This window comes from Schistocerca nitens, chromosome 5 (genome assembly GCF_023898315.1).
Source record: "Schistocerca nitens isolate TAMUIC-IGC-003100 chromosome 5, iqSchNite1.1, whole genome shotgun sequence".
NCBI lineage: Eukaryota > Metazoa > Arthropoda > Insecta > Orthoptera > Acrididae > Schistocerca > Schistocerca nitens.
The window spans coordinates 484,767,393-484,791,161 of NC_064618.1; the positions used below are offsets into that span (position 1 = coordinate 484,767,393).

The 23,769-nt window shown below is 37.4% G+C and overlaps 1 protein-coding gene across 2 annotated transcripts in view; it reads left to right on the top strand.

Annotated features, from left to right (window-relative positions):
• Positions 1 to 23,439, top strand: part of LOC126259952 (protein arginine N-methyltransferase 5) — an 86,093-nt gene extending 62,654 nt beyond the window's left edge. For both annotated transcript variants that reach the window (XM_049957061.1, XM_049957062.1), the window contains exons 7-11: positions 9,384 to 9,506; positions 9,581 to 9,756; positions 11,533 to 11,736; positions 13,493 to 13,674; positions 22,257 to 23,439. In XM_049957061.1, coding sequence (XP_049813018.1) covers positions 9,384 to 9,506; positions 9,581 to 9,756; positions 11,533 to 11,736; positions 13,493 to 13,674; positions 22,257 to 22,409 — 838 coding nt within the window. In that variant the 3' untranslated portion in view covers positions 22,410 to 23,439. The remainder of the gene's footprint in view (positions 1 to 9,383; positions 9,507 to 9,580; positions 9,757 to 11,532; positions 11,737 to 13,492; positions 13,675 to 22,256) is intronic.
• Positions 23,440 to 23,769: the final 330 nt, after the last annotated feature.

Here is a 23,769-nt window from a genome sequence, read left to right on the forward strand (position 1 = left end):
ACACTCGTGTTCTATAGTAATAATGACCTCCGAAAGATAAGTATTTGCATCATTATTTCAAAAGGATTTGTATACTCAGTGCTTGCATTTGTCGGACATTGCAAGTCATCACAATGGAAAAATCTGCGATTTCTTCAATATATTTTGTTGCGTAAATGGCTATGCAAAGCTAAGTGTGTCAGGATGTTAGTGCTGCAAGAGGAAAACCCCTTTACTATCCTCTTTTTCTCCTTTAGAAAGAAGAAATACAAATGCCACCTATTCCTGGCCTTCAGAAAGACGCTTCTTAACCTTCTGAAGAAAAAATTTCTGTATCCCGCATTGTTGCAATGTGGTAAATTTTCTTGGATGCTTAATGAGTAAGCCAGAGTCTGTAATTTTCCACCACTGTTTACAGTTTAACATTATTTTATGCGTGACATGTATGTCTCGTTAGACACGAGATTAAATAAATTTAGGAAACTGTTTTATGAGGAAAATGAGTTGACCCTGTTTTAGCCTTAATAGTAGGGTAGTGTAATTTAATTTTTAATAGGTCATGACCTGTGAAACATTTCTGGGCAAGGATGGATACGTAATGGCTCTTAGTTATAACTGTGTGTGATATTAGTTTTTATCTCTTTCTTTAATGCATTGTATTCTTGTACTCTTTACTGGCAGGTGTTTACGTACCACCTGCAGTGGCATCTAGTCTGGAACTCTGCTAATTTTTGTTTTGTTTTTTCTGACGAATGCTTGTCACCAGGTTGCATTTCATATTTTGTCCCTCTGAAAGTTGGCTTCAAAAAGCAAAGCATGAAGACACTTGGTCACATTGATCACCATAATCAGCAGTTCCGCACAGCACAATGAAATTGTTCACTGTTGACTCTTTTTAAAAACATTTTGATGACTTCAGTACATATTCTCATTGAGAGGAAAGAAAATAGTTAATAGAAACATAAAGACTTAGTTTCCCTTAGTTTCAAGTATCAAATAAATGGCAAAAAACAAATTTCACTACACTTGTGTACTTAAAGCCAAAACCATCCAACCACTTCATTGGTAATTTAGGACTGAATGTATATGCTGAACAGTATATAAGTAGGAAACAGTGTATCGAAAATCTGGGCATCTGGCCCCATTCAGTGGGGATGTTGGCTACCAACAGTTTGTAAACCCAACTGCACATCACAGCACAGTCCCTGTGAGCACTGGAAAGGAGATGCTTTGGTATAATCCATATGTCCCACTGGTCATAAAAGGCTTAAATTACTTATGTCTGAACTTGATAAATTTCCCTGAAATATATACAATTGGATTAAACTTGTGGTTGCAACACTAAATATGGCTTAAATAAAATCCAACAGTTGTTTTTAAATATATCATGTTTGTTCATGTTTCTAGCATTCCACTTGCTGCATTTACTTTATGATATTGGATGTTAAATTCATTCAGAGCTCATCAGCTTATTGTTTCATAAGCCCCAATATATTTGCTACCAAAAGTTTTTGCTTATTCAGTGCTATAAAAGAACCTGACGTTTGATTAATAGGGATATTGGAATGCGTAAAAAAGCTTAGAGTTCTGGTACTGAAATATAAAAGTAACATATGCACACTTATGAGGGACACACCAAATTAGTATAATGTATTGTACGAATAGGTTTCAGAAATATTTGTGTTTTTCTTATAAAGAAAATATTGTTGTATATTCACTTAGCTGTCCCAATTAGATGAAATTTCAAAATCGAATGGTCAGTGTTAAAAAGAACTCGGTGGAATTTGACATTGTTTGTCATCCACGAGTGATTCAGAGTGTGGATTAAAACTGGTTAATTTTAGCCTCAAATCACTATCTACAGCCGGCCGCTGTGGCTGAATGGTTCTAGGCACTTCAGTCCGGAACCGCGCTGCTGCTGCAGTCGCAGGTTTGAATCCTGCCTCGAGCATCGATATGTGTGATGTTCTTAGGTTAGTGAGGAATAAGTAGCTCTAAGTCTAGGGGACTGATGACCTCAGATGTTAAGTCCCATAGTGCTTAGAGCCATTTGAACCACTATCTACATTCCATCTATTCTTGTACTTATTTTTCAAAAAGAGTACATTTGAAAACATAGATATAGATAGATTCTCAAAAAGCTTGTCTGGTGTCACAGTGAACAGTAATTCAGCAGTAACTCCATGGAGCCTGAGTGAAGAAGTGTACAGGCGAACGCCCTCAACTCGCATTTGAGACCTGGGTTCAATTCTCTGGTCGCGCCACCAAGATACAAGTTTTTTGCTATCACCCAGGTCGCTCCATGCAAATCTCGGGTTGGATGCTTCCTCCTTCTCCTGTTGTAAGAAATCGAAGCAAGGCTCTGTCGCTCATAATCATAACCATGGGTATGACGTAAAACGCCAATCGTCCTTCCTTCTTCTTGTGGCAGGATATTGAAGGAGCAAAATTCAAGCAAGTCTTTCTTCTGTAAAGTTGTGTCTTAAAAAAACTACCCACTTGACAAATTACTATCAGATGTGGCACATTTTGTGTTCATGCCTGGAGCAGCCAACCAAGGCCACGAGCCAGCCCTGTAGCGCAGTCTGTAGAGGTGCATTTGTAGCCTTTCAGCTGCCTAGTGGCACACAATGTTGGTCATTTTCAAAATAAAAAAGAACTGGCAAGCATTTCAACTCTTCTTACATTGTGTACTTGCTGACCTTGGCAACTGAAGAGTGCAACCCCTGAAGTTCCTGATAGTTTTGTCTTGTCTTTGACTCTTGACTAGTGCTCATGGCTCATTGCCATGTTGCCTTGGCCGACAGGTGTGCCACGCCCCGTGGGTAGGGAAACACTGGTCTAGGGCAAGCTTTTGGTTTCAGATTCACATGCCCTGTTGTCAGCAGCACTGCATAATTCAACATTTACTCAACTGCAAATTGTGTTTTAGAGGGGTCTTGAAAAGATTTGCATGAAGTGAGGTCTGTATAAAATTGATTGCTGCATGAATTGGCATGGTGTGTTGGGAGTAAACTGAAAGACCCTCTTGCAGAGTAACCATGAATGTGAACTCTGGGCTTCAAATGGAATGTCTATGAAACCAGAAATGGCGCAGAAGTAACGGAATGCTGAGGCATTTCATGCTATAGAAACTGGAATCATCTAAATATATTAGCATTGACATATTCGGTAATGATACTTGCTCTACAAATGTGTCAGTGAAATGAAACATGGTGACTATAACAATGACTTAGTCACTCACAGTGGTAGAAACTGTCACATGTTTACTGTATGTTGATATTGACAAAAATAATATCCTTAACTCGGCACCTGTGTCACCATAAATACCAACTACTTTTACACCACAGTGACTGTTGCCACATCTCTGTGCCCTTTTCTTTGCACTGGAAATGAGTGATACTTTCTGCTTGCACAGGATTTTGTGTTTTGGTGAAAATGTGAAGATCTAATTTCAGTATTAACCAAATGCTGTCTTCGGATTCAGTAATCTTGTGCTCAAGAAAAAGGAAATACAATATAAATTAAAAATTAAAATGAGCAAAAGCACAAAAAAGGTAATACAGCAACAATCAAGACATAGCTGTTAAGAAATAATGTCGGAAAAGTGATAAATTATGTCAAAGGAAAATTCACTTTGGAAAACTGTAAAATTACAAGGAGGATGAGTGACTGGCTCTGGTATTTACTTTCAGTGGGTGAATTCCATATCATGTTGATAGTCACATCTAAAAGTAGGAAAAGAAAGTATTACAATATTACGAAACTATTAGTTTCATCCTCAGAAAAGAGAGTGATAGCTTGTTGGAAAGGAGGAGTGGGGCACTCAGCTCCCAGGTTGAGAGGAACTACCCACTAGATGTGAGGTTAAAATGAGACAAAGATTAAAGGGGGAGCATGTAAGAGGGAGTGGGGGTCCAAATATAATACTTTGGCTATGCCAACTTCAGTTCAGAGGTAATTGGAGAATAGTGTGAGAACTAATGCTGGATTGAGAGTAAGAGAAAGGAAAAGTGCATTTAATGAGGTAGAACATGGAACAGTGGAAAGCTAAATAATGCAGGGTGTATACGACCTGGGACAACTGGAGATCTGGGAAAAACCCGGGAATTTTTCATTGTTTTAGCTAAATTTTGGAATTGTGACTGGTAAGAACAGATACTCTAACAAAGGATATTACTGTATCCCACTACTGCAGAATAATATTGCAGCAATAAAACATGAATGAGAGAAGAAACGAAAATAAAACTTAAATTGCAAATGAAATGCGCTATATAAAAAAACTTTGCTCACATAAGTGTCTGCCAATAGCAAAATGTGTCAAAGGCTTTAGGAAGACTAGGCAATGCTTCATAACGATAGATTGCCTCCAATGAGCGTGATGTCACAACTGTTTATATTAGATTCATTTGAGCAGTTACAAGCGGCCTCATGCACATGCGCAGTTGATTCGCATATGAGTAGTACCTTCTCCTGCTTCTGGCTACAAAAATGTGGCTGTTGGCTGTGTAAGCAGTAGCAGCAAGCAGCCACATGCTACCCAGAGAAATGGGGACTTCACACAAATAGTGAATATGATGATTCCAAATTTATACAAAAATTTCATACTACTACTTTTCGCTCTCATACTTGAGAGCGTATGAATGAAATGGAGAACATGGAGCGTATGAATGAAATGTATTTTGTCGTGTTATCCATTATTGCCAAAACAGTCTTGCTTATTTGGTGTGTGTTACAGTTGCTGAAATATTAGAAAGGCCTATTTTGTTTTATCTAGCAGACTGTCACAAAATAGACATCGTCAGATCGAGAAACCACACCAGTCTTGGGTGCTATTTGTATTAACAGCTTTTCCGGTATTAGACGACGACATTTCGATTTTTCGCCGTAGCAAAACATTTGACGAACTTTGATGAGGTAATAGATTCTTTCGCAGAAAGGAAAGCATACCATGTAAAGCTGTAGCTAAATTAGAGAGAAAAAACGCTAGGACCTAAGGATTGAAGAAATGTTTACTGTCTTGCTTGTCTCTTGTCTTTACTGGTCTCCACGTGAACCGTATGTACATTTAGTGATTTTGCTGTTTCCTCTTCATTTATTGCTCTCACATCAAATGAAAACAAGATGGATTTCTGTGGCTGGGAGCTATCGAGTGAATTAAAACACATTCACATAATTACGGAAGGCTAAAATACGTTATTAGTTTTAGATTGTATTTCCAACTATCTGACAGTCAAGCATTAATCGCCTTGCAGAACAATGACGTTATATTTGTCAGTTTGCTAAAGAAATTTGTCTTTTATTAATATTTACCGCTGAGGCAGTCAATTTATTTGAAACGAAGCATTTAATCCCACACTATTTGCTAGTTTCAACCGTCCGCTGCATTTCTAGTGCACGTTGTCATCTTCTAGCACGCATGGCATTATACCATAATAAAGAACCAAACATGAGGTAATTCAGTACTGGTACTCCAAGAAAATTTACATCCCGAAAACCACACTGAAAAGCTTAATATCAGGTCGAGGCCTACTTCATTGGGAATCTGGACATACGAATGTGCACTTTAAGGCAAATTATGAATTTTAATTCTGACACTCGTGGAGTATCCTCTGATGTCTTGTTTCTTTTATGACATAATGTAAGATCTTTTAATGTTTTACATGTATGAACATGCGGGCTTCCTACGTTATCGTAGCTGCGCAAGTGTAGTGACGCCTCTTATCTGGCAACTGCTGGAACAAATCTATTTCTAACAGGTCACAGGAAAATACTGCGAATAATGATTTGAAAAGCGTTATTTTCAAAATAAATTTCCTTTTCCACAAGATGAGCTATGCGCGTGAATGTACGATGAATTTCTTAAATCGTGGAGCATTTGACTCACATTTAAAGATCAACTCTTTGATGACGAGCTATTTAGAAGAATTTTGTGCCCAGAAGATCAGAGATTTGTCAGTATTAAAAAAAAATTTTACTGGCAAATTTGTGTGATGTATCTTAAAGTGTAACACGCGCAAGAAAGATGAACATTATATGTGAAAGCTTAGCTTCTCTTGCAGCTTATTAATCTTCGAGACAATATTATATGTGAAAGCTTTGCTTTTCTTGTAGCAACACTGTGTGTATTACTTTAAACCATTAACTTTTCCTGTTTGTGTTTTTTTCGCTACTTAACAGTGATGTTTGTATTGGCTGACTATATCACGTGTCCTATACTCTGAATATCCGCTGTTGTCGGCTGGCGAGATCATGTGACATGAGTAATGACTGTCTTACAAAAGTGCATCGCAATCTCAGTTTCAGTGCTTCGGAAAGTAACATGCGGTGTCTGATGAAATTAGAGTCTATGCTTTCATAATACAAAAACATGCAGCGTAGATGTTGCTGCACATCAAAGATCTTTCCAAAATGTGTCGTCCCCCCCCCCCTCTCAACCCCACCCGAATCTCTTTTTCTTAAGTGCCGGGAAATTCTATGCCCCTGTATAAAACCATAACTATTCAAAGGATTGATAAGTTTTAAAGTTCCGGGGGAAAGTATACTGTCGCTTACCATGGAAAAAGTGTATTTTCACCCAGCAGAAAGTATATTTTTAACCAGAAAATCCGGGAATTTTTTCCCCCTTGTCCGCGTATACACCCTGTAACAGAGAGGAAAAAATAAGAAAGTAATATAGTAAATAATGAAATACTACCAGTTGGTGTGGGGGGGGGGGGGGGGGGGGTGTCACAATATGAGAACAAGTCCATTTTCAGAGTTCAGGGAAACTATTTCTGCATAAGAGGGTCAAAACAGCTTGTGCGTTGTAACAGACACTCAAATCCCTTGAGCTGAGCTGTGCAACCTGCTAAGCAACTGATTAATGGGTGTATCCCTCTATTTGTTTGTTTATCTATTTATTTATTGTCTTTATTTATCCAAGATTTATCTCACAGTGATATACACTGAAGTGACAAAAGTCATGGGGTACTGCCTAACATCACGTCAGACCTCCTTTGCGCAACAGCTCGTTTGGTATGGAGTCAACTAATCATTGGAATCCCTGCAGAAATATTGAACCATGCTGCCACAATAGATACCCATAATTGTAAAGGTGTTGTCGGTGCAGGGTTTTGTGCAGTAACTGATCTCTCAGTTAAGTCCCATAAATGTTGGATGGGATTCATGTCAGGCAATCTGGGTGGCAACATCATTCCCTGGAATTGTCCAGAATGTTCTTCAAGCCAGTGGCAATCAATTGTGGCCTGGTAAAATGTGACACATTGTCATCCATAAAAATTCCATTATTGCTTGGGAACAGGAAGTCCAGGAATGGCTGCAAATGGTCTCAAAGTAGCTGAACATAATCATTTCCATTCAATGATAGGTTCACTACGGCCAGAGGGCCCAGTCCATTCCATGTAAACACAGCCCACACCATTATGAAGCATGCACAGCACCTTGTTGACAACTTGGGTCCAACAGATACATTCATCATATGTTCCACATTGATTTCTGTGGTTATTTCGTACAGTGTTGCTTGCTGTTGGCACTGACAACTCTGAGCAAATGCCACTGCTCTTAGTTGTTATGTAAGGGCCATCAGCGAATGTGTTGCCTGTGGTGAGAGCTAATGCCTGAAATTTGGTATTCTCGGTACACTCTTGACATTGTGGATCTAGGAATATTTAATTCTCTAATGATTTCTGAAATGAAATGTCCTGCGCATCTAGCTCCAACTACCATTCCGTATTTGAAGTCTGTTAATTCCCATTGTGCAGCTGTAATCACATCGGAAACCTCTTCACAGGAATCATGGAGTGCAAATGACGACAGCTCTGCCAATGCACAGCCTTTTATACCTTGTGTACGCAATACTACTGCCATCTGTAGAGATCTAAAACAATCATGAAAACCTAAACCAGGATGGCCAGATAAAGTAACTCCATCATCCCGAATATGAGGCCAGTGTCTGAAAAGCTTTACTGCCTCATTCAGTAAGTTGCATCCATTCACATACTCAATCAGTTTAATGGTGGTCATATCTGTGTGTGAACAGGGTGCTTGGTTTTACTTGTTTTGCCTTTAATAACATAAGATTTTCTGATACTGGGGCTGGAATAAATGGTGACAAGCGGCTGCATAGGGCAGGTTCTACAGTTGAATAATTGCAGAGGTAGAAACCTTGGGGTAAGTATAATGGAATGTCTGGGAATGTCTCATGACTTGACAATGATTTTACAGAAATCGGAAAAGTGAAGGAGTGCAACTGTGGGTAGTGTAGCAAGGATACCAGAGAGAGATGATCTCAATTCAGGAATTTACTTGAGAAAGTCATATACTGAGGCATTGGAGATCTAACATTAACGTGAAGACTATGTATCCTAAAAAATTTTAATGTTCTTGCCTTACTTTACCCAAATTATGAATTCATACATTCACATTTAAGGCAGGTTGAATATTACTCCATGAATGGATTTTCTTTGGTGTTGGGTAGACCAAAGAAAATTCTGATCACCAAGTGCAATAGCAATAGACATATTGTACGAGGAGGCTAGAACTTATTTAACACGATAACGTTTAAGAATTGTATGGACCTCGTCACAACTTTAGCCGCATATACAGGGTGTCACAGAAGGATCGGCCAATATTCAGGGGTACGACAGGAACAATCCTTTGAAGCAAAAAGTCTAGTGAAGATGAGCTCTAAAATGCATATGGTAAGAGTTATGAGCACTACTTCTGTTTTTCACAGTAGTGAAGATGAAAAAGTGTTCATAGCTCTTACGGTATGCACTTAAGAGCCGGTCTTTACTAGACTTTTTTTCTTGTTTTGGTCCATACTAACTCATCTCAAGATATGGAAAACAAAGAGCTTGCAGTAGAAGATATTTTTCTCACAATATCGAAGGTTAAGTGTTCATAAAGAATTTCAGCGATTGTTGTTACTGAGAATATTATGTGCAGTCCAGACATACTCGTCTTCTTGCAATATGGCTCAGGTAAGCTTAATTGCTCTATACCCCTGCCTTAAGGTATGTGTTTTAGAGCCCGTGTTTACTAGACTTTTTTGCTTCAAAAATTCGTTCCAGTCATATCCCTGAATATTGACCATTCCACCTGGGACACCCTGTACTAATAAATTGTAGCAATCAGGTTTGTCAGGTTTGTCAGTAGATGTTAATATATCTGCTGTAGCTCTCCACATCCTGCTCCACAAATTTAAGATTTCATTGCTCTTTTCTTCCATTCTTCCTTTAATTTTATTTGCTTGATGAGTGTTTCCTGATTTAAATCATGGAACGTAAAAGAATCCTTACCTTGGTTGACTAAGTATTTAATGTTATATGTTGAAAGTTATTGTATTTTGTGTACATGCTTATATACATCTCTTATTGAATTCCGATTTATTTAATTTTTAGGGTTTTAATGGTTGTTGGAGCTGGCAGAGGTCCCTTAGTTCGGGCAGCACTCAATGCTGCGCATAAGGCCGACAGAAAGATACGGGTGTATGCTGTAGAGAAGAATCCAAATGCTGTGGTCACGTGAGTGTTCTTGTTATATTTTAAGTTTTAATATTTGTTTGTTATATTTCAACTAATACTAGATTCCGTACCAGGCTACAGGCACAGCAGGAAGAATTATGGGGTTCCCAAGTGACTGTAGTTTCATGTGACATGAGGGAGTGGGATGCTCCTGAAATGGCTGACATTTTAGTTTCTGAACTTCTGGGTTCATTTGGTGATAATGAGCTATCACCAGAGTGTCTGGATGGAGCACAGAAATTCCTGAAAGGTAAGGAAAATTATAAATTTGACAGAGATATCATGAAATGTTTTGAAGAATTAAGAAGTGGATATGATTGAAAATGTACAGGGTGTTTCAAAAATGACCGGTATATTTGAAACGGCAATAAAAACTAAACGAGCAGCGATAGAAATACACCGTTTGTTGCAATATGCTTGGGACAACAGTACATTTTCAGGCGGACAAACTTTCGAAATTACAGTAGTTACAATTTTCAACAACAGATGGCGCTGCAAGTGATGTGAAAGATATAGAAGACAATGCAGTCTGTGGGTGCGCCATTCTGTACATCGTCTTTCTGCTGTAAGCGTGTGCTGTTCACAACGTGCAAGTGTGCTATAGACAACATGGTTTATTCCTTAGAACAGAGGATTTTTCTGGTGTTGGAATTCCACCGCCTAGAACACAGTGTTGTTGCAACAAGACGAAGTTTTCAACGGAGGTTTAATGTAACCAAAGGACCGAAAAGCGATACAATAAGGGATCTGTTTGAAAAATTTCAACGGACTGGGAACGTGACGGATGAACGTGCTGGAAAGGTAGGGCGACCGCGTACGGCAACCACAGAGGGCAACGCGCAGCTAGTGCAGCAGGTGATCCAACAGCGGCCTCCGGTTTCCGTTCGCCGTGTTGCAGCTGCGGTCCAAATGACGCCAACGTCCATGTATCTTCTCATGCGCCAGAGTTTACACCTCTATCCATACAAAATTCAAACGCGGCAACCCCCTCAGCGCTGCTACCATTGCTGCACGAGAGACTCGCTAACGATATAGTGCACAGGATTGATGCGGCGATATGCATGTGGGCAGCATTTGGTTTACTGACAAAGCTTATTTTTACCTGGACGGCTTCGTCAATAAACAGAACTGGCGCATATGGGGAACCAAAAAGCCCCATGTTGCAGTCCCATCATCCCTGCATCCTCAAAAAAGTACTGGTCTGGGCCGCCATTTCTTCCAAAGGAATCATTGGCCCATTTTTCAGATCCGAAACGATTACTGCATCACGCTATATGGACATTCTTTGTGAATTTGTGGCAGTACACACTGCCTTAGACGACACTGCGAACACCTCGTGGTTTATGCAAGATGGTGCCCGGCCACATCGCACGGCCGACGTCTTTAATTTCCTGAATGAATATTTCGATGATCGTGTGATTGCTTTGGGCTATCCAAAACGTACAGGAGGCGGCGTGGATTGGCCTCCCTATTCACCAGACATGAACCTCTGTGACTTCTTTCTGTGGGGACACTTGAAAGACCAGGTGTACCACCAGAATCCAGAAACAATTGAACAGCTGAAGCAGTACATCTCATCTGCATGTGAAGCCATTCCGCCAGACACGTTGTCAAAGGTTTCGGGTAATTTCATTCAGAGACTACGCCATATTATTGCTACGCATGGTGGATATGTGGAAAATATCGTACTATAGAGTTTCCCAGACCGCAGCACCATCTGTTGTTGAAAATTGTAACTACTGTAATTTCGAAAGTTTGTCTGCCTGAAAATGTACTGTTGTCCCAAGCATATTGCAACAAACGGTGTATTTCTATCGCTGCTCGTTTAGTTTGTATTGCCGTTTCAAATATACCGGTCATTTTTGAAACACCCTGTATATGTAAATGGTGACAGGAAATTTGGAACGTGTATTTTTCATTTTTTATATAATTAAAATATTTGAAAAGTATAAAATTCAAGTTAAAAAAAAAAAAACAACCCTGGATTTTACCTATTGCACTCTCGTGTTTTTCTGTCTTGTTTCAGCTGATGGTGTGAGTATTCCATGTAGCTATACATCGTACTTATGTCCTGTTCAATCATCAAAACTGTATGGTGAAGTGCGATTGTGCAAAGAGAAAGATAAACATCCTTTGCAGCATTTTGAGATGCCATATGTTGTACACCTCCAGAATAAGTATCAACTTGCAGCAACTCAACCACTTTTTAGATTTGATCATCCTAATAGAAGTGAGTCTATGAATATTTTTAATTACAAGTATCAGTTGTCCATTAAAAATTAACATGATATTTTATAATTAGTTAAAGATTTAATGCAATATTTTTATTAAAAAATCTTAGCAGCAGATAGCTGTGTAAAATGTTACTGGTTGTAGGTCAAACTGATAGACTCCATTGCTAATAATTTACCACATATATCACTAAATTGATCAACAACTAGCACAGTTGTTATTGAGATTATTAGCTGGTTAAGAGTTTCAAGTAATTTGGATACTGCGTTGTATTTATTTATGAGGGTGATCCCAAAAGCAAGGTCTCCAATTTTTTAGATATAAAGAAACTTTTATTTACAGTAAACTGTACATAATTTTGAAGCTTGAAATTTTTCTGTTTTTGTCCATAATTGCCATTTAGATTGATGCATTTTTGTATAAGCTGTAGCAGTTCTTGTATGCCCATGTCATACCAGCCAGCCGCCATGCTATTGAAGAAGTGTCGGACCTCACCTTTCATCTTGTCATCACTGAAGAGCTTTCCAGTCAAGTGTTTTTTTTTAGCGTTGGAAACAGGTGGTAGTCACCTGTGTGCCAAGTCCAGGCTAGAGGGTGGGTGGGTGGGTGTTTAAGTCCCATCTAAACTGTTACAGAACTGTTTGCGGGCAATGAAGGGGGGAGCATTGTTGTGGAGAAGGCTTATGCCCTTGCTCAACATTCCTCCACTTGGTTTTGAATCACCCTCTGAAGTTTTTTAATGTTGGACAATGCCTGTCAGCATTTGTTGTAGTACCAGGAACCATAAAGTTGACCAACAATATCCCCTTTCGATCCCAAAATGAAGTTGCCATGACTTTACCGCAAACTTTTTTTTTCTTCGTGGCTTGGATGAATCGGGATGCCGCCACTCACGTGATTTTTTTGTTACAGGTTTGAAGTGGAAAGCCCGGGTTTCATCATCCATTACTATTGAATCAAAGAAGTTGTCCTTTTTGTCTGGACAGTGTTGAAGAAATTGCCGGGAAGTTTCACTATGCTACCATTTGTGGTCTAATGTGAGAAATCTTGGGACCCATCTTTTGCACACCTTCTAAAATGTCAACACTTCAGTCAAAGACTGGTGAAAGGTGCTTCGAGAAACCTCAGGAACAGCATTATAGAGGTCCTTGAGAGTGACCCATCAACCTTGAAGTACAATTTTTTCAACGTTTGTGATTGTTGTCCCTTTGGGAACTGGTGGTCTCCCGCTTCTTTCCTTGTATTGAATTTCAGTACGAGTGCTTGCAAACTCTCTGCACAACTTGTAGACATTTTGGACATCCAAGCACAACTCTCGATACCCTTCCATCAACTGTCAGTTGGTTTAATACCTTTTGCGCCTAAAAACTGAATAACTGTGCGAACTTCATACCAGAAAGTAGTGGCTAATACGAGCTCCATTACAGTTGGCTGCCAAGCCTAGACTGAAAGCTCCAGTGATTATTTGTTAGTTCCAGTAGGGTTTGGAGGGGACGGGGTTGGTCCGCAGCCGCGCAAACTGTTCCCCTGTGACTCCAGTGCTTTGGAGACCTTACCTTTGGGATTACCCTCATAACCTCGTAATACAGTTTTTTGATTCATCGAACAATAACTGGTTGCTTGTAATTTAGTTTTATTTAGTTGGTGTGTTAAATAATAAAGCTAATTTTGGTGATTTGTGCTTGTTCTCATAATTTTCAGTTTCTGATCTTTATTATGTTATTAGAATGTTACTTAAAAAAAGTTTGTTTCAGGTAAAGTAATGGACAATTCGAGGTATAAAGCTCTTACATTTGACATTAACCAAAGAAGTATTCTTCATGGCTTCTCAGGATATTTTGATACAACTCTTTACAAGAATATTACACTGAGCATTGTCCCTGAAACACACACGAAAGGAATGTTTAGCTGGTTTCCAATTTTCTTCCCATTGCGTGTAAGTGTTTAAAAATTGAAAAGTTAATGCTTTTTGTGTGTGTAAGTCTAATTGCTGCATATTTAATACAAAAACAGTGGAAAAAGTGACATCCCTAGAATAGCAGGAAGGTTTCATTTGATCCCTGATGAAGTAGGCATTAAAATTCTACAACATGATTAATTACATTATTGTCCAATTACATTATATTTACAACATCATTAAAGTTAGATTTGCACAGTTTCCATTTGTCTACCCAGAAATGTGGCCTATTTCTAAAGTTCATAACATTTCTTCATTTATTTCCCTTGTTTCAGAATATTGAAATTAAACTGTGGGCATTGGTGTTTTCCGTATATACTTTTGGCAGACGACCTTTTTTCTCCCCCTCAGATGTCGATGTATTGTTTCCTTTATACATACAGTTTGACACTTCTTTCATTGTTTGATTTGTCTGATACTTCAGTTGCTGCTTTGTGTAGTTAGATATCTTGCTCTTTGTTTCCTGTGCTTGAGTTCATTTAGCGGTTGATGAATGAACATCTTCCCCTCAGGTTATCTTTGTTTATTTGTTTGTAGATGATCTACACATTTGTTAGGCATAAACTGGGTAATCCTGCACCTTAGTTGGAAGTAGCTGTTCATCATTTATAATACACATCCTGTCACATTAATGTGATCACTGCCTATTTTCGATGTCAATGTACAGTATCCACTTATATAGCAGGTGCCTGTCAGAGCAGTGGAGAATACATAAAACAGTTGAGGGAGGATGCAGAAAACAGTGCAGTTGTAATGCGGAAATGGAGTGATTTATCTGATGTCCAAATCATTGGCTTTCGGGCCAAGGAGGTAAACATTTCCAAAACTGCTAAGTCTATGCGTGGTAAAATGGCACTATCCTAAATTAGCACAAAGGTGCACCAAGGGCCTTAGATGACAAGGGTGAATGAATCGCGTGGAGATGTGTGTGGGCAAATAGACATGCAACTGTTGAGTAACTGACTGCCCAGATGAGTCACAACTAGATATTCTGACAGTCACCACCCTCTTGTAGCCCAAAGTAGATTTGTTAGTTTTGAAGTACATTTAAATGTGTGCAACTGGTCACATTTTTACAGCACTTAGCACACAGGTGACATTTTGCAGAGAGAGATAGCAACGGTAGGTCATTATGCCGCAAAGAAAGTTATGTTATGAACTGAATAACTGCCCGGGAACTGACTGAGGTTGTACTTCTGCTTTTCAAATTATTATTCAGCTAAAACTTTTCTCTAAACATTGACAAATAACACTGTAAAGCAAAACTATTTACTTTCCATGAAAGAACATAATAATGTACAAATCATGACTTAATTACAAACTGTAGAGAAGTAACACAGCATAAGCAAAAATAATGTTACCAGATTTCAACTGTTTGCACAAAAGTTCATGTTAAACAGTAACTACATAGTTACTTACTTATGGTAGAAAACATTTTGTTTCTACAACTCAGCTGTAAACCTCCTTTTTAAAGCATCAATCTGGGTGAGTTCATCAAGAAGTTTGCTCAAATGAGCTAATTTTTTAATCTGATTTTTTCCCAAAACTTCCCAGGTAATACGCCCTTCCCTGGAATTTGGTCCATCGAGAAATTAACTTGTTATTCAGCTCGTTCAGTCTCAACCAAAATCTATCTAAAAATTCTTTCTCAGAATGTGCATAGGTTGTGTCATCAATAGTATACTGATTAGACCAACTTAATGCTTCACCTTCTGGAAACTTTGTAACAAACTTGATTTTAGTCATATGAGTCATATTAGACACAAAATCATCTCTGCAATTCTGCATTAAATCTGCAATGTGTAAACTACATTCAGCTGAAAAGTTTTTCACTGGAATGTTGCAAAACGTGGTGCTAACATTGGTTATAAGGTTTCTTTTAACTACATCATTGGACAGTTCTCCAAACTTTTTGTACAAGACAGAAACACTATATTCTTTGGTGGTGGTGGTTTTGTAGTTACTTAATTTTACGTTTTTAACAAATTTGTTATTTACTGTTTTCACCTGTTCAATGAAACTGCTTTCAACAAGTGCCAGTCAACATTATATTTCCAAAGCCGAAATTTGACTATTTACATTTTTGTCAACAGTTCTTATTTCCTCGTGCACTTTTTCAAAAGCATTCCGCACCCCCATCTTCAGTGATGTCATTTTCTACATTTTTGACTTCAGTATTGAATTTAAGTTCAATTTCTTTCATTTTGGACTCACTACTTGAACAGCTAATCTATCAGTTTTTTGATTGATATCATTTATTTGAGCTGTCTTTTTACCAATACAATCAAATAATGCTGCTGTTGAATGATTGAATTTTATCAACTTGTTCTTACTTCCTTGTTTATGATTTTCAATTTCCTTATTGATTTTTGCAAACTGATCCTTATCATTATTCATTTTTATTAATTGATCCTTATTATCGCTACTCATTTTTATTGATGATGCCAACCTGGTATTTCTGTCGTTATCATCATCTTGTTTTACTAATTTACGTTATTTGTTGCTGTCTTTTTTTCAGTTCTGCTACTTAATCAATAAAACTTTTTGTTCATGTTTCACAGCACTACGTAAGTCACCCATGTCTGTAGTAGTCCACACTGTTTCAGATTCTTTTTCAGTGATTGTCATTGTTAATGATTATTCAACGATACACTTTACCACTAAAAGAAAATATTTCCAGTGCTTAACTTTGTTGTTGGACACCGACATTGTTAAATGTTGACCTCATTTTCTATCGTTCTTCTTCTTCTTCTTCTTCTTCTTCTTGTTGATTGCAAACTCCTGTTTTGTTGATGTGCATCATATTTGGCTGATCGTTCAAAAAAATTTTCTCAATATATATACTTTTAATGTGCAGCCAGAAAAATAGCCCAACACAGTATTCATATTTCACTTTGAGAAAATCCCGGACGACGCCACCCTCTTGTAGCCAAAAGTCAATATATTAATTTTGAAGAACTTTTAAATTTCGGTGTCTATTATCCACATTTTCACAGCACTTGGCATGCTGAGGCAGTGACACACTACGGAGACAAGTAGCAATGGTATAATCTGAATGAACAGTTCTCCTAATACTTATATTTTATTGTTCTTTGTTGTTGAAAGTTTTTGGCTCATAGTCAATTCTGAAATGCAACTTTATATACTGGTGTAGAGGATGCTCGGCTTCATTTTGCTAAAAAATGTGAAGACTGGTGGAGTTTCTGTTGTTGAATTGATATATTTTCCAGTTATTTCACTTTACACTACAAATTAAAATCAACAATCATGCTAACACAACACACACAACTTGTACTCCATACTCGCACTCCAAACTCATACTATGAACTGCCCAAGGACAAAGATTTACCTCTAACAACATGTAGCAATGAAAATGCTGTCATATATCAATCTATTTGTGCAAAATCGTCTTTGAAGCATACATTTCAAAAATAAAGTACAAATAATTGTTTATCACTGCTTATCTTTTAAGAAATCCGTAATCATCATCATAATTACATTAAGTGTTTATCTATGTTGATTTGGTAGTTGATTTCTGGGTTTTGGGTCTTGAACTTGGGAGTTGGTCATTTCATGTGATCAAAGGTCGGTTAGTACATTTATCTCACCGTAACCAGTTTTAGGGAAACGTCCACTGAGTGGCAACAGGTGGCCGTTTCAGATGAATCATGTTTCATGCTGCATCGGAATCATGAATCATGTTTCATGCTCCATGAGATAGATGACCACAGGCGTGTATGGCATGAAATATTTGAAAGCAAACACCAGCAACACTCATCAGAAATGTCCATGCCAGAGAAGGGAGCATATGGTCCATAGAATGTTTTCATGTTATTCCCTGGGTGATCATGTCATTGTATTTGGCCCAATGATCAACACAAATATGCATATATTCATGAGGGCCATGTCCATCTCAACATGCAGTTCGTTTTTTCTCAGCACAATGGCGTCTATCAGCAGGACAATGCAATGTGTAACACAGCTTGTAGTGTATGTGCATGGTTCAGTATGTACCAGAATGAGTTTGCCCTACTCCCCTGACTGCCATACTCCCTGTATTTAAACCCAATCGAGAATCTGGGGAACCAACTCAGTCGGACTGTTCATTCTATTGATCTTCCACCAAGAAACCTGGAGCATCTGACCATGGCGTTGGAGGTTTTGCTGCAAAAGGAGGTTTTCCAGGCTTTTGTCAGGTGGTCACATTAATGTGATCGGTCATGGTATTTTCATAGGGACAGTAACAGCAGAGTTAGTTTTGCAAAAATGTGTTTCATATTTCATAAATTAGATCAAATGTGTTAGCAGGAATGGTTTTCGATTAGGATGACTTCTCATCATAGTGAAGGAATCTGGTGAGTTCACAGAATCTTTCTATCATCATGTTGTCCCTGATTAAAATTAGGCGTCAAAAATGCAACCAAAAGTCATTCAAACAAATGCTGGTAGCACAAGAATCATCTCTAGCATATATGTCATTGCCTCCAATTCCTCCAGTTATACAATCCTAGTGGTGTTGATTTCATTCCAGAAATGGTCTTTGTGTTTTACATGATATGCAGCATCGATTAATTGAAAAAAAAAAAAGCCAGAAGGAACTGATGATGGGGTTATCTGCTTGGTGGCAGGGATATGCAGGGATCATCCTCTTTCATTCAGGACATTTAAAGCAGTCCTTTTTCAGGGCGACAGTGTGTTAATAGCCTTCCATTCTGTTCCATCTCTTGATTGCCATCTCACTGTTGCCACAGCTGACTCCTGAGTAGTGTTACCAGAATTTTTTTTTTTTTTTAATACCCTGAAAGCGACAAATGATCAGTTTGGGTGGAGGGGGGAGATTCCATTTTTTTGCCCAGAACAAATGAAAAACAGAATTATTTTTGTAATTTATGAGCCATTATTTATTTTAATGAAGAATTTGTAAGTTTTAAAGCATGTTTGCTTGATTTTACATATTTAAAAAGTTCAATACACTTATAATCGTAGTTGAAAACAATCATTAATCCATTTTTTATCAAATTCAGGGTACATTTATTTTGTGCATCAGTCCATTTTAATGCCGTGTGTGAAAAACCCTTTCTACGAAGCAATGGGAACTAGGAATACTAAAGACGAATGATAAGATGTGAAATTTTTGGGATCCACAATTTTCTTCCATTTCTCAATCACACTCTTATTTTGTCATCAAACGACTGTGCCAAGTCCACGCTTCTTTTGATTATTTGAAATTCTACGTATAAGGAGTCAGTGTTCCATTGATTGACCCTTAAAAGTTCCACAGGTTTTTGAAAATGGCTGTAAATTATTGGTGATTTTAAATTTAAAAACAGCATCTTGGAAAGAATGTCGTCGTCTGATAAATCATATCATGGTTACAGGTTATCTTAAAAAATTGATGTAGAAGTGTAGAAAAACGTTAGTGCTTAATTCACCAGTTATTTCTCTTGTCTTACTTCTGAAGTAGTTGGCTGTTATTCTTTGCTAAATCTTTTTGCAAATCCCGTGCATTTCAGCATGCCTCTCAGTTACAGAGAGAGAACCTGATTCTGTCTTCTTCATTGTTGTTTCTACCGAAAACGTAATCTTATGCAGAAACGACATGCGATTAACTTCTCTAACAGCTGAGGACAGTCATTGCGGGATGCCAGAAAATGAGATTTTAGTGCAGGCCATATTTTTAACAGTCTTTCGACAGCAGGACCAAGATATAAAACTCTTATGGCAATATATTTTATTATTTCTTCCCATTGCATCTCTTATGTTGCAAATTGGAGTTAAAAGTGTGCTCTTTGTTTCACAGATCTATTGATGTGACTGCATATTTTCAGTATCAAACTTTCTACATTCACTTCCAGTTTATCACTACTGTATTTTGTAGCATTGTGGAGAATATGGACGGCCAACCAGTTTTGGCAATTTTATCATTTTCAGCTAAAAGAAGTGTATAAATGGAATGGTTTCTGCCAAAGTTTACATTAGTTTCAAGTTTACGTTAGTGGCGGGTGCCAAAACGTTTTAAAGACAATCCATTCTTCTCTGGTGTGTCTGTGTTAAACTGAGAAACTTATTATGCACATTCATTGTTACAGTCTACAAATTCCAGTAGACTGTTTACAACTCCAGTATCATAATCATAGAATTGTAAGCAAATTGGAATCTTTTTTTTAAAAAAATGTAGAAAAGTATAGATTTTTTCTTTGGATGGTCTTTAAAATATTTTTAACAGATTCTTTGAACAGTACTCTGCATACAGTGACTTCTGCTTTTGTTCTTCAGCAGCTAAAACATTGAGCGATTTTTGAATCATTGCAAACACAGGTAATAATTTGTGTGAACAATAATAATTTGTGTGAACAAATCATAATATTGTAACTAAGAGAATTCTCTACCTTGTGATAAACAGAAGCAAGTTCTCCAGCAATAATTTTGTCCGTCTCTGAGGCAAATGGTTCAAGCTTCGACACATATTTAGACAAAGTACTTGATGCTCTGTTGTATTTGAGATTTAGTAGATGCTTGTTGTTTTTCATCAGCACACAAGAATTCTTTATTGCACACGCAACAAAACGCGTTGTATGAGTTTTCGTGTACTTGCCTTAACCGGGAATAACTATTTTCCCAGATCGGATTGTACTTAGTAAATCTATTGGCTTTCATAGCAGGTATTCCACCACTTCTAGAAGAATTATGTGTCACTGTCACTTAAATCACTCATTGTGTCTATAGTTTTAGAAATAAATCACAAGCATAACACAATCAACAGTCGGCAGATTTCACAAAACAATGAACAAAGTTAAGAATAGAATGACAATCAAGAATGAAATTTAAAAAATCCGTCCACTATTGTTAATACGCATTGACATAGCATTTAAAAGAGTTAGCAAATGAACAAAAATGTTAAACAAAAATTGTAGAAAGAAAGTAAGATGAGTAATAAATAAATATAAGAATGTAAAACAAAAACGGATAAAGGCAAACAGAGACGTACAGCGTCACATGAGAGGGTGGGAATCTGTGAAGATTGGCCGTGCCCCATACTATCATAGACCGATAGCCAAGCTAGTTGTATCTTCATGTGGTACCTGCATAGATAATAGGTACTTTTTAGCTGTACCGTGAAAGATTTCACAATAATAATCAAACACAGTTGAAATACGAGACAGAGCCTGTCCTGGCGGGACATTTAAAATTATGCCAGAAATACAAGATGTCCCGGGAAATATGGGCTGCCTGGAAATGCTGCTCCTGAGGCTTGTGACAAGAACTGAGATGAGGAGATCATCTGCTGACAGTAACAACTCTTATCTTCTTAAGTTGACTCTCACAGACAATCACCAGCTGAATCCAATAAGCCACTTTCTAATTCAGTATCTTGAGTTCTCCAGAAGATGCAATAGCTGTTCTCTAGTAAGACCAAGTTAATACGACATAATTTAAAATTTGTATTATTGGTGGAAAAAGGATTTGGCTGATAAATTACATTGCAATGCCCATTGTAGGGGAAACCTATCTAACAGTGCATACATAATTATTCAAGGCAGCGATTGATGAAAACAAAGTGTGATGGAATATATTTGTAATTATGAGAACATTAATATTGTAAAAAGGAGTTGATCCGTCCTGCTGTTGCATGAATACTTCATGAAAGTTCTGTTAAACCAGGAGAATTAAGCAAATTGCTGCGCACTTTTGTCGAAAGAAGAAGAAATAAGAGAAGAGTAAAGCAGTTTGGTGGAAAGATGTTAAAAACTGATTTTATATTGTGTAAATAAAAGATGAAAGGTGTGAGTAGATACCTTCCGCTGTTTTAGTGCTAAGATTTCTTTTACCTTAAAGTGAAGGAATAAGTCTGTCATCCCAGTAATTGTGTTGAAATGACAGTCTTCCCATTGATTTATAGCTTCTCATTTTCAGTTGTTGTGTCAGTATATAGCCCGTCCCCTCTCCATCTTTCTCCTCCTCCTCCATTTAACTATGTTTCTGCAACACCTGTCCACTCATGTGAAACCTGAAGCAGCAAAATAAATAAATGAATGGAAATCTGTGACTTAAAGTTGAGCAGTGATAAAGGCATACTTTTGTGGCAGCATAGCTGTGAATTAATTATGTCACCCCAGAAAAAGCTCTTGCAGCATACTAATCATTTCAAGTTTTGCAAGAAATTGTGGAGTACTTTTTGTCGCATTGCCATTACATAAGTCAGTTCACTGAAAGTTCTAAGAACTCAACTAAGTCATGTTTGTTGCTGTAAATGTGGAATTTTGACAGTTGCAGTTTTGTCCATATGTCACTCTGAAATTTTATTTTATGAGGGACAGTAGGGAGAATGTTAAGGATATGACATAATTTAGTTACTACTTTTTGGGCTTCTGCAATTGAATGGTATAAGAAACTATTCCTAAATATGAAGAAATAAGTTGACATTTTGTGTGTATTTATAATATTGAAGGTTATCTTTACTTGGGCTTCTGTAATTGCGTAATGTAGTTTTTGTTGCTATAATTGTGGATCTATATAAGAAGTGACTAAAAAAATTTATTTTTTTCAAAATAAATATGCAGGAACCGGTGCACCTCCGAGCTGGTGAACAACTGGAAGTCCATTTTTGGAGATTATCCAACAAGAAAAGTGTGTGGTATGAATGGTGTGTTACAAAACCAACACCTGGACCAGTGCATAACCCAAATGGAAGGTCATATACTATAGGTCTGTGAAGAGGAATGCAGCAGTCTCCATACTGTATATCTGGGCAGTAAGATGATCCCGAAGTTTTTGATCTGTAAGCTGAAATTATCAGAACCTTCTAAATTTTAAAGAGAAACTATTGATTCTACATTAATAAATGTGGGGTTAAACAGGGTTATTAATGTTCAAAAACAGTGGTGTATTGCAACAGATACAAGAAGTTGAAAAAAGAAGATTCATTTGCACTTCATAAATTCAGTTTGTCGAGTGTATTACAATGTGTCTGCCATTCTACTGAAATATTTTTATTTTTGTAAGTCAGAGAAGCAGCTGGAACTGTAGTACCAACTGCTTGAAGAAACATAATTCGAGCCACACAATTTTCGCAACATTCAGAATATTGGTGCACTTTAATTTTAATGGGTGTCTGTGATATTGGTACATTTTTCTTTTATTGTAATGTGACAAAGTGTACAGATGTGTGTCCTGATGTCGTCTTTTATGCAAAGGATTTATTGTGTAACTGTGTGCTTTCTTAGTACTATTATTTGCTCACAAACATGCAATTTCATAAATTGCAGTTGTTCTGTTCTCATTCTGTCAAGATTTTTGTTTTGTTAATCTTTCAGTTTCACACAGCACCATATAGTGTATTACCTCATGTAATGGAGTGCAACAGCAGTTGCTCCTGCCAATGAAATGACCAATTTCAGACTTGTGTATCTTTCTGTGAAAGCAAAATATGTGATGCGGTGATTAAATAAAATACCTTTTCCTCCTTTTTTAAAAAATTAATTAAAAGGTACTCAGTGAGTTTTATGTTTTGACGTAGGAAAAAGCTGTTTGTGTCATGGACCTACTAGGTTGTGTTCTGTGTTCTTTAACATTGAACTTGTGAATAATTATGTTAAGACCACCTTACTGTAAAGAGCGCCATGTGATATTTGTCTTTCAGTGTTGTTTATTTTATGAAATATGGTGAAACTTGATTTTAGTTTTTGTAATTGTATCCGGTATTTTTGAAAGGAGCCAGTGATCAACAGCAAGATAAATTTCAAATTCCGAATTAATAAAATTTAGAATAAACTTCATTGAAAGCAATGAAATAAGTATTTGTTTTGATGTGGTCCATCTTGATTTCCTTTCCTTCAGAGAAGCCCTTACTCTTAGTGTCCTCAATTACTTGTTGTATGTGTGTCAATTTTATCTTCACTTAAAATTTTTGCCCTCTGCAACTCCTGGTACCATGGAAGTTACTCTCAAGGAGTTAATACAAACCTGTCTTTCTTATCAATAAGAAAATTTTTGAAATTTCATATAACTCTCATTTTTCTGTAAAGTAAGATTAACTTAGCAGAAAATATTCACTGCACATGCAAAATTCCTGAA